The sequence below is a fragment of the Nicotiana tabacum genome, chromosome 12 (genome assembly GCF_000715075.1).
Source record: "Nicotiana tabacum cultivar K326 chromosome 12, ASM71507v2, whole genome shotgun sequence".
Classification (NCBI taxonomy): Eukaryota; Viridiplantae; Streptophyta; class Magnoliopsida; order Solanales; family Solanaceae; genus Nicotiana; species Nicotiana tabacum.
The window spans coordinates 130,474,564-130,486,669 of NC_134091.1; the positions used below are offsets into that span (position 1 = coordinate 130,474,564).

Below are 12,106 nucleotides of genomic sequence, written 5' to 3' on the forward strand. Positions count from 1 at the left end.
ACCAAAGGTATAAAGACTTTGCGAGTCTTACTGATAGAAGTTCTTTGGAGACTTTATATTGTCGAATTCAACTTTGCTTTAATCAAATGTTCATGCATTATGCACTCTTATGTTAGTCGATCAAACTCTTTACTAACCATACAATAACAAAATATATTCGAATATACATGTACATACATGACGAACAACTACATATAATACACAATAAATAGACTCACTGAATTCTATAGTGTATATATAGTAGAAAAATAAATAAAATTTTAAACCAATTCCAAACCCATTATCACAAGATGAAGTAGGTACAATGGTAATTATAAATATCCATGAATAATTTGTATAGTCTAGTGCCTTTAGCATTTACATCAATAGTAATTTCTGAAAATAGTGGAGTAAGAAGAACAACAAGTGATTTAAATAAAAGAAAATTGAGAAATTTTGGATTACTAAATAGATCAAGGGTAATTTTAAAAAATTTGTTGTTGGTAGGGATAAATTTGGCCGGATAGTAAAACGGTAGGGATAAATTTGACCGGATAGTATAACAGATGTTAAATATAAACAATATCCAAAAGTAGAGAGATTTATTTGCCCTTTTCCCTTTTTGTGATGTAATTTCAGTTTCTAATGTTTTTCATATAAGTGTTGTCTAAAGTAACTTTTGTATATGAACGGTCGAGAAAATGACAAAAACAGTCCCTGATGTTTAGGAGTTGATTTAAATGGTTCTTTAAATATGTACATGAGCAGTTTTAGTCCTTTAGTTTTGGTAAATTTGAGTGCTATTGGTCTATTTTATTATTAAATTATATGGCAATATTATCTTTGACGGAATTGACTAGAGAAGGATGTCACGAGCCGTTTTAAACCGAAGAACCCACCATGACGAACTTCTTCGTTAATTCCCTCCAATTTGTACCTTAAGAAAAATCCCATTAAAGACATTAAAGACACGATTTGCTTCTTTCGACCCTCAATTATATGAAATAGAGAATGAATTAATATTTTATATCTTTTCCGAATTCTCAATTACCACCTTTGTTAATATTGACGATAAGAATTTTTTCTAAGTTACAAACTGAAAAAAATGAATCGGGAGAAGCATAAGTAGGAATGGCAGCCCAAAACTGTGCTAAAAGTGCAGGAAGCACCCTCAACTGACAATGGTCAACAGGAGATGGTAATTCCTAGTGCTGGAGAAAATGCCAGCACCAGTCTTATGGATCCAAATGCAGGACCAACCAAAAGAGGTGAGGACCAAGCATGACACAAAGTTATAGGGAAATCAGCATCTAGGAGCAGAGAGAGACAAGTAGATGATACAGTCAACATAATCAATGGCTTTAATATCCTAACAGAATCTAGACTACAACTAACAGTACAAAGGCAAATTGAGGAAGGACCAAGTAGACAGAGAAGTAATATAGGGGCAGGATGGGCCTTCACAGTCCCTCTTTATACATGTATGAAGCTGGTCACATGAAATATAAGGGGACTAAATAAGACCCCTAGATAAAAAGATATCAAGTTGTTCATTAGAAGAAATAAAGTTAATATGATTGCACTATTAGAGCTTAAAATAAAAGAGCAGAAGTCCATGTAAGTAATCAGAAAAATAACTCCTGGATGGGCCTGGTTAGCTAACTATGAGTATAGTAGTAGAGGAAGAATCAGGCTACTGTGGGATACAAATGAAGTAGACTGTATGGATTTAGGAAGATCATCCCAGTTCATACATGTTTTAGTAAGCATTATTATATTGAATATGAGGTTTACCTTTATAGTTGTTTATGGACAGCGCACTTTGGATGACTGGAGAAGTTTATGGAGTGACCTGACAAGCCTACAGGTTGTAAAACAAGGTCCATGGTTGATAATGGGTGACTATAATGCTATTAGATCAGGAGAGGATAAACCAATTGGTAACTCTGTGCAAGAAATGGAGATTAGAGACTTTAATAATTTTATTGCAGATACTGGTCTGGTAGAAATGAAGACTAGTGGGAGAAGCTTTACATGGACTAATGGGCACACCTACAGCAAGATTGATAGAGCTTTGGTTAATGCTGAGTGGATGTTGACTATGCCACACCTAGAAGTATGGGTAATGAATCCATCCTGCTCTGATCATTCCCCACTAAGCATAACCTTGGAAAATATTGAAGATAAAGCTCCTAAACCATTAAAATTCCTAAATCACCTAACAGGTCACAAAAACTTTATGACACTAGTCAGTAAAGCATGGGAGGGGTCAAATGAACAGAATACTATGAAGGATACATGACAAAAACTGAAAAGAGTAAAGCAATTTATGAAGGCTCTAAATAATGTAGAGTATAATGCAATTGACAATAGAATAAAATAATGTAGGCAACAACTATGTCATATGCAGGAATAAATAGGGGTCCCTGGGCAATTAGAGGCTATGGTTTCAACAGAGAAAGACATGAAGGCACAATTGGAGAAATGGCTAGAGGTGGAGGAAAGTATTATGAAGCAGAAATCAAGAGTACAGTGGATGAAACTAGGAGATGCTAATACAACATACCTTTTTGTAATATGAGGAGCAGATACACCCAAAACAAGATTATAAGACTAATTAGGGGCAATGAGGATCTGGTGCAAACAAAGTAAGGAATTAAAGAGGGAGTAACAGGGTTATATAGGAAGTTGCTAGGCTCCTCAGCTACAGAACTGTATGTTATCAACCTAATAGTGATGAGAGATGGCCCATTGGTGAATAGAGAACAACAATTACATCTGGTGGCAGATATCTCTAGAGATGATATTTGTCATGCTTTGATAGACACTAGTGACACTAAAGCTCCTGGTTTTAATGGCTTCAATGCATTATTTTTTAAAAGAAATTGGTATGCGATAGGAGATACAGTTACAAATATTGTGTTAGAGTTCTTCTTAAGTACAAATATGTACCAGCCTATAAATTGTACAACAGTCACCCTTGTATCTAAGGTGAGCAACCTTTCCAGAGTCACTGAATATAGGCCAATATCATGTTGTACATTACTATACAAAATTATATCTAAAGTGCTAACAAATAAACTTCAAGGAGTGATGGATGGTCTGGTGAATAGGAATCAATCAACCTTTGTGCCTGGTAGATTGATAAATGATAATATAACTCTCAGCCATGAACTAGTGAAAAGGTATGGCATGAAAGGTGTATCCCTTAGATGCATGATAAAAATGGACATGAAGAAGGTTTATGATTCTGTGGAATGAGGTTATCTGGAACAAGTGTTGACAAATCTACAGCTCTCAGGGAAGTTTGTGCAATGGATTATGAGGTGTGTGACAATTGTCTCATATTCCGTCATCATTAATAGGCAACCTACAACACTATTCCAGGCAAATAAAGGTTTGAGACAGGAAGACCTCTTGTCTCCTTATCTATTTGTGTTGGCTATGGAGTACTTGACTAGGCTTCTGAAGACACTCAGGAAGGATCCTAACTTCAACTACCATCCTAACTTCCTAAGTGTGCCAAAATGAATATTGTCCAACTCAGTTTTGCTAATGATTTACTGCTCTTCTGTAGAGGTGATATCATATTTGTGCAACTGTTGTATAAATGCTTTTAGAAATTCTCAAAGGCCTCAGGACTAGTTGTTAATGCTGACAAAAGTTTTATTTTCTTTGGAGGAGTACGTACTGATATTCAACATGAGATATTGCAAGTCTTAGGCTTCTGAAAAGGGACATTACCAGTTAGATATCTGGAGGTGCTCCTAGGTACCAAATGACTATCACTTGTTTAGTGTCAGCCTCTCATTGAGAAGATGTTAGGGAGAATTCAGTCTTGGACTTCAAGGTTTCTATCTTATGCAAGGAGAATATAACTCATTAAAAGTGTCCTCTTCTCTATTCAAGTATTCTGGTCCCAGGTATTTCTGTTGCCAAAGAAGCTGACTCAACTAATTGAGAATGTGTGTCGAATATTCCTATAGACTGAAGGGGTGGAGGTATCAAAGAAAGCACTACTGGCTTAAGACAAACTGTGCCAACCTAGAGCAGCAGGTGGACTGAACTTACTTGATGTAGGAACATGGAATAGGGCAGCTGTTTGCAAACTCCTATGGAACCTATGCAAGGAAAATGTATAGATGTGGGTGCAATGGATTCACATTTACTACAAGAAACATAACTCTTTGTGGGGTGCTGAGCCAAAGAAAGCCTTTTGGATTGTTCAAAAGATACTGAAAGCTAAGAACTACTTTGAGGAAGCTGGATATGCAGAAGAGGATGTAGAAGGAATGGACAAGTTCTCCATAAAGGCCATGTATCTGCACCTTATAGGAGACTTTGTTAAAGTTTCATGGAGAAGACCGGTCTGCAATAATGCTAGGTTGCCTAAGTGGATTTTACTTTATACGTGGCTGCTCATCGAAGACTACTAACTAAAGACTGATTGAGAGGATGGGGATGTTTGGATGACACAACTTGCCCACTATGCAATACAGAAGAAGAAACCATAGACCATCTCTTCTTCAGTTGTTCATATTCATCATAAGTGTGGACAACAATATTGGAATGGCAAGGGATACACAGATATGTGATACCATGGGCAAGTGAGGTAGTATAGGCCGAGAGACACTATAACGGGAGGAGCACAAAAGCTGAAGTATACAGATTAACGCTTGCTGGCAGCTTGTTCTATATTTGGCAAGAAAGAAATGACAGAATATTTCAAGCAAAGCAAAGGTCAGCAATAATACTTAGTAGATTAATAACACAAGATGTACATGGTCGAGGGGCTTCCAGGCAGAGATTACAGAGAAGACTAATGGAGCTTAATTACTATCCTACTGTTCAATTAGTTGTTTAAATAGAAGGTATAACAGTTAGTAAGAGGGAAGGAAAGACGAGTAGCTGAATCTGGGACTGCTGTCCAGATCAGGCTAGAACAGAACAATGTGTAAATATTACTGGTAAATAAATCTTTTTATTACCCAAAAAAAAAATGAATCGGGAGAAGCATGTCCCAGTAGGTTTTTTCAGTTTAATGTCTCACATACTTCTCATGAGTCAATTCGTCAAAGATAAATGCCTCTACGTGTTATAAATACTATAATAGAGACTGAAAGTGCCGAATTTTGGATAATTAATGAGCTAAAATTGCTTAAATGAATATTTAAGGGACTATCTTAGACCAATCCCTCAAACATAAAGGACTAATTTTATCATTTTCTCTGGACCGTTCAACTAAGTTTCTAATAAGTCTTCGTGCTTCTCTTTCGTTGTTATACATCATATCATATGATTGTTTAAGGATCGACTACAAAGATCCATTTGTTGTGCGTTAATATGATTAAGTTCATAAAAATGATAATCTATGTTTTAAGAAATAATACAAAACTCTGTGTGTGTATAAAATTAAGTCGAGTAGAGTAACACTAACAATTCAGATAATATTTTATTAATTAGCTTTCATATGTTAATAGATTTTTAAAACTGTATCTTGAGAAATAACATATTTTACTTTGGAATTATATTTTAAAAAAGAGTTACGTTATTTTTTAATACAACAGAATCTTAAAATTTCCATTATAATTGCATGGTGTTAATATTGGATAACCTCATTTATTTCTTCACTGAGCCAAAGTAATTTCCATGCTTCGCTAGCTGTGTTGTCAATAATACCAGGTTTAGCTGGATGAACTATATGCTTTCTTCCCTCTAGGTTTTTGGAACAATAACATAAAAAGTTTTTTAGGAATATTTCGATTTTATATTCTTACAAAAAGCATGAAATCTTAAAGCAATTTCGGGTGTATATATATAAAGTTTATGAACATGTGATGTATAAGGGTAGGTATCAAGATCTTCAGCCGTTAGATAAAGTTATCGACGGTTAGAACTGAGGCATAGTTATTATTGATTTTGTTGTATTATATAATTCATCAATTTGATTTAGGTATTGATTTTCTTGTTGATATATGATTTTTTTCCCATAAAAAGGTCACGGATATATTGACTGAACTGAAAAGATCTTATTAGATAATTGGATCACAAAACACGAGTTTGCCACTTATTTATAGGAGTACACAGTGTCATTATCACAGACACATACTGTGGCAAAGTTTACTTATTTCTTAGAGCAAATGCTTGCTTCTTAAGCTTTCTCTAGAGTACTGTTGCCAATGCAATAGTTCTCACTGCAGTTTGCCATGCAAGTTCCAAACTTCTCGTTATCTGCAACATTAACCAGAAAAATAATTTTGTAAGTCTCAAGATTAAGTACTAGTAGCCAATGACATATCTATGACTATATCAGAAAGCCGAAAATGCTTTTCTCAATTAGTGGTTAATATAATTTCATGAATAGTCATTCAATTTTTCTATAGGAAATAACTTCTATACATAACACAAGATAGGGATAAGGTATGCGTACACCTCACCTGTCCCAAACCCCACTTATATATGAAATCACACGGGGTATGTTATAGTTGTACTCGTCCAACTTTTAATATTGCAGTCATAAACTAAGGATTGTAACGAAACAATAAGTCAACTATATAGAAAATAAAAAAATGTTAAATCCGGTTGCAAGGAGAGAGGTACCATATTGGAATAGGAATTGGGAACAATGGCCAAGGGAACATCCAACATTGCAGACGCGGTTTCTAGCTTCAACTGAAGTAGAATGAGATTCGTCTAAGGTGTCATTACTTGCAATAAAGCAACCAGCAAGGCACCTAGCTAAGCATACAGGCCTTGTTCCACACCTAATTGCGCATAATGCTGCGCATACGGGATCACGTTGTTGAGCCATGGAATCTATTGACATGAGAAGCATTGCAACGAACAACAACACCGCAAAACCTTTCACTGCCATTGATTTTTCTTAAGAGTATAGTAAGTGATTTATCTTAGCTTGTTGATGCAGAAGTAAGGTTCTCATAGCGAACTATTTATAGAGGAAACGTATAGCATAAAACCAAAGTCTTTTTTTTTTAGGTTTATATCTAGATAAGTTGTGTGTATTTGTGTGGTGGAGAATTGTTGTAAATACTGATTTGGTCATCGATGTTTGAAAGTTTTTAACTTATACACTTGAAATGCTAGTGAAATATTTAATGTTTGAAGAGTATTTTGATGAAGATAATAGTTTCTACTTATCATAAATCACTACAAAAAATATGTTAAATTGTGACTGGTTTATTTGTGGGAGTCGTAAAAACTCTCACTATTAATTCATTTTGTGGCATTTTTTCAACTCCCACAAAATAATTTTTTTTGTGGCGGTTTTATTGTGTAGGTTTGCAGAATCGCCAGAATTCGATACAATTTTTGGTGGTTATTAACTCCCAAAATTTTATTACCTTCCTCTCATATTTATACATGATGAAAATTATTTTTCTGTGCTTTGCTCCTTAATTCTTGCATGGTTATTGAATTTTCCAGGTACACATTTAGTCACAAGATATCTCCAAGAATAATGTTCGATGTTTCTACTAAAGGATCAATACATAAGATGAAAATTAAACAAAAGTGGCATATGAGTGGTCTATTCTCAACAAGTGCAAACAAACCCAGTACATGTTTGTTTCATTCTTGATGGTTCCATTCTGGGAAACGTGTTAAACATGTTAGGGGTTGTTTGGTAGGGTGCATAAGAATAGTAGTTAATATGATGTGTTAGTAATGCTGGGACTAGTAATATTAAGATTAGTTATACTGAAATTATTTCTTATCGACTGTTTGGTGTGATATATTAAAGGTTTTGAAATGACAAATCTGTCTTTATACATACTTATTCATGAATTAAAAATTATGCATAAGAAAGGTATAACTAATAGTATTAGTTATACATAACTTAAAAAAATACTACAAAACAAGATATTAACAATACCCAAGCTAATACATGTATTATCTCTAACAAGTGTTAGAACCTACGCGATGCGAAGATAATTTGACAATATACTAATCTTATAAAATTATGATATTTTTATAAATCTTAGTTGTTATTTTATTGTGTAATATGGTATGCAGAAATATAACAAAGTCTATACGAATCAAAGAATACACATCATATAGTATTAAAATAAATCGTTTGTTCTTTATTTATTCTTTGATAAACTAGCAAGTACTTAGTATTATACATTTACTAATGTGACGTTTTATTAACTTGTTAATTTGCTTAATATTTTGATATTACTTCTCTTTTAATATAACATAAATATATATTTTCTTACTCTGAAATTATTTTTATTTTTTTAAAATTTATATTAGATTATTGAAAAGTCTTCAATGATCTAAATTTATCAATAATACAACAAAAACAGAGCAATTTGAATATATATATATATATATATATATATATATATATATATATATATATATATATAATTTTAGGATACTATTATAAAAAGCAAAAATATATAAATAAATAACTTTAGTATAGAGATATATAAAATAATAAGACTAATTTATTTTTTGAGATGAGAATTTTTTTGAATAATAATTCATTTGGTCATGCTAAATGCTATATGGATAAGATAAAACTAAAGACAAAAACCTAATTCATATGGTCATTCTATAGTTATAAAGGAAGAATACTTTAAAAAAATCAAGCGATAACGTAAAAAATTTATATATATTAGTTAAATTACTCATGTAAAAAAATTTAGTTAATAAATAGAACTCATTCATAATAAAAAAATATAAAATTATATAGATATTGTTAGGATATTATAAACACAATAAGTATATTATAAATATAACACAAATTAATAATTATTAAAAATCTTAGTAGGTTTTTATATATCTCTACACTAAAGTTATTTATTTATATATTTTTGCTTTTTATAATAGTATCTTAAAAATTATATAGATATTTATTCAAATTCAAAAAGAGTAACTAATTATTAACTAACCTAACTAAGTTTGTCCTAAAATTTGACACTTGTTAAATTTTTGTTGTGACACTTGACATTATCATATTGATTTGCTTCTCCTATTCTATATAGATAGAAGATAGATTATTTTATATATCTCTATACTAAAGTTATTTATTTATAACCTAATTCATATGGTCATGCTATAGTTATAAAGAAAGAATACTTTAAAAAAATCAAGAGATAACGTAAAAAATTATATATATTAATTAAATTACTCATGTAAAAAAATTTAGTTAATAAATAGAACTCATTCATAATAAAAAAATATAAAAATATACAGATATTGTTAGGATATTATAAATACAATAATTATATTCTAAATATAACACAAATTAATAATTATTAAAAATCTTGGTAGGTTTTTATATATCTCTACACTAAAGTTATTTATTTATATATTTTTGCTTTTTATAATAGTATCCTAAAAATTATATAGATATTTATTCAAATTCAAATTCAAAAAGAGTAATTAATTATTAACTAACCTAACTAACAACAACAACATACTCAATATTATCACAACTAAAATTTGACACTTATTAATTTTATGTTGTGACACTTGGCATTAGCTGATTTGCTTCTCCTATTCCATATAGATTCTATATAGATAAAGATAGATACATCCGACCCAACGACCCTTAGTGTTGAACAAGAGCCGTTAACACTCTCATGACAAGTGTCGTTAATCGTAATAAGCCCAACAAGACAAAGAATTTGGTAACTTAAATTTTTTTTTCTTTCTATTTTTGCTTTAAGGATTCTGTATCCAAAGTTAGTAGTCCAAGCAATTTAAACACACACAAATAAGATATACTATGTCGATTATTAGTCTTCTACTTAATTATATTAACACACAACTAAAAGATTTTGGGGTCGTTTGGTAGGATGTATAAGAATAATGTTGAATATGGTATATTAGTAATGCTGATATTGGTTATGTTTTCATTAATTATGCTGACATATTTCTTATTCATTATTTGATTTGATGTATTAAAGCATTGCACAATTTCTAAAATAATTATTTGTTTACAAAAATACCCTCATAATTAGTGCATCACTTTATTTTTTTAAAAAAAAACATATGTTGAGAAATATTTTATATGAACGAGGTTTTAAAAAAATTATTTGATTTTTCTACTTATGTTGTAGTATTGTAACGACCCGACTGGTCGTTTTGAGCATTTGCATCCCGTTCAACAAGTTAAAGTCTTGAGAAGTTTCGTAATGTGTATTATGACTCTACTAAAAAATAACAAATTTACGACCGTCAAATCAGTCGAAAATCGGTTGAAAATCGTATTTTTCCGACGGATTTCCGACTGAAATGTGTCAGTCGAAAAACACATGGTCGCAATATATTTGCGACAGAACCAGTCAAAAATTTATGACGGATTCAGTCGCAAACTAAAAAATACGGGGATAATTGAAATTAGGCCATTTGCGAGTGAATCAGTCACAAATTTAGCGATTGATTCAGTCGCCGAACAGAATTAAAAAATAAATATAAATTAAAAGTTGCGATTGATTCCGTCGGAAAACTAAAAAATAAAATTAATTTTTAATTAATTATTCCAACTGAAACAATCATAAATATTGATTATTAATTAATTGAAAATATCGATATTTCTCCATTTGCGACTGATTCAGTCGCAAATATTAATTAAATTTTGTTAGAAATTTTTAATTTGCGGCTGAATCAGTCGCAAATCTGGGTAATTCCTGGTGAAATTTGCGATTGATTCAGTCACAAATCTGGGTATTTTTAAGTAGAATTCTGCTGTATTTCTAATTACACCACCTGCCAAACAAAACAGCCAACCAAACAAAAACCTAATATAATAATCCAAAATCTAATATAATAATTCAAATCCAATATTTACTACAAAACGAATAGTAATATTTATAGCAATTCAACCAACTAATCAAACAACATAAATTACGCATGTCTCTAACTTCAACTCTAAAACATTCAGATAGCCTATTCAGAATCAGTCTCCTCCTGAGACTCAGACTCCACTGCAACTCCTTTCTTGCTTTTCTTTTTTAATAATTTTTGGATCAGAGCGTGAGTTGCTTGACATTCTTGCGATATTTGATATACCTTTTGACGCATAGCTTCCATGTCTTCTTGGGAAACTGATTCCCTAGTGAATAATGTTGTTGGTGGACGACTGGAGGATGGGTGTACTCCAATCCCATAGACTCGACCTTTGTTTATTATTTTCATGAGAAACAAAGAAAAGAGAGTAAAATAAGTAAGAAAATAAACACGCAACTTTTAAACTAATACCAAAATAGATAATTACATAATATTTATACCTTTATTCACGCCACCAACCGCCTGTCTCCAAATTACAGTCATATTCTCCGGAGCCGGCTGAGTTCCTTTAAGCTGAGTTTATCGTCATGCATCAAGATCAATATGATACGTGTCCTGAAATAAAAATAATACACGTTATATAAATAAAATAAACCATGAGGGAAAAATAATATAGTGTTGGTGTTAGGATCATACAAATGTCTCTCAAGCACGCGATTCGACCTATCCTTCTCGTGTGTCGTCCTTCTTCTTCTTCTTCTTCTTGTGCGTCTCCGCAAAGACCTCAGCATAAGTCATCCCCCCCCCACGTTCCTTTTCCTAAAAATAAAGAAGTAATTATATATATATATATGTGTGTGTGTGTGTGTGTGTGTGTGTTAAATTTGCATACTTGTAAAACTAAGAATATTTAGTAATGAAATTACCATTCTCAAACGATGGGCTACAAAACTAATAAAACCTCCAGTATGCAATGCTCCACCCTTAGTAGGAGCTTTGTTTAACTTTGCCTATTCACTCTTCTTCTTCCACTTAAGGGTATTCCACTTCGCCAAGAGATGACTCCAGACATCTTCACGTATCCGATCAGGCATGGTGCCACCTCTCCTAGCAATAGGATGTGAATTTGTTATCTGCTTATGTGCTCTCTTCTCGAAGTTCTCTGTAACGACCCGACCAGTCGTTTTGAGCATTTATGCTCCTTTCAACTATTTAAAATCTTGAATAACTTTCTACGAGGTATTATGACTTGTGTGAATTGTCAGTTTTAGTTTTAAGGTATTTCGGAGTTAGCTTGGATGAATGAATTTTCATGTTGGAAGCTTAAGTTGAAATAGTTGACTGGATATTGACTTATGTGTAAACGATC

At 32.1% G+C, this 12,106-nt stretch overlaps 1 protein-coding gene across 1 annotated transcript; it reads right to left on the reverse strand.

Annotated features, from left to right (window-relative positions):
* Positions 1 to 5,988: 5,988 nt before the first annotated feature.
* LOC107795773 (uncharacterized) lies at positions 5,989 to 6,909 on the reverse strand. Its single transcript, XM_016618457.2, has 2 exons — positions 6,580 to 6,909; positions 5,989 to 6,210 (listed from the first exon to the last, which is right to left on the reverse strand). Exons 1-2 carry the CDS (start codon positions 6,851 to 6,853, stop codon positions 6,131 to 6,133), a joined length of 354 nt encoding a protein of 117 aa, XP_016473943.2. The 5' UTR covers positions 6,854 to 6,909; the 3' UTR covers positions 5,989 to 6,130.
* Between the last annotated feature and the right edge of the window lie 5,197 nt (positions 6,910 to 12,106).

Excerpts from the sequence above, each read along its gene's own strand:
- LOC107795773 (XM_016618457.2), bottom strand. The coding sequence starts at position 6,853 with ATGGCAGTGAAAGGTTTTGCGGTGTTGTTGTTCGTTGCAATGCTTCTC. Across the intron at positions 6,211-6,579 it reads CCAATTCCTATTCCAATATG|ATAACGAGAAGTTTGGAACT; the intron begins GTACCTCTCTCC and ends TTAATGTTGCAG.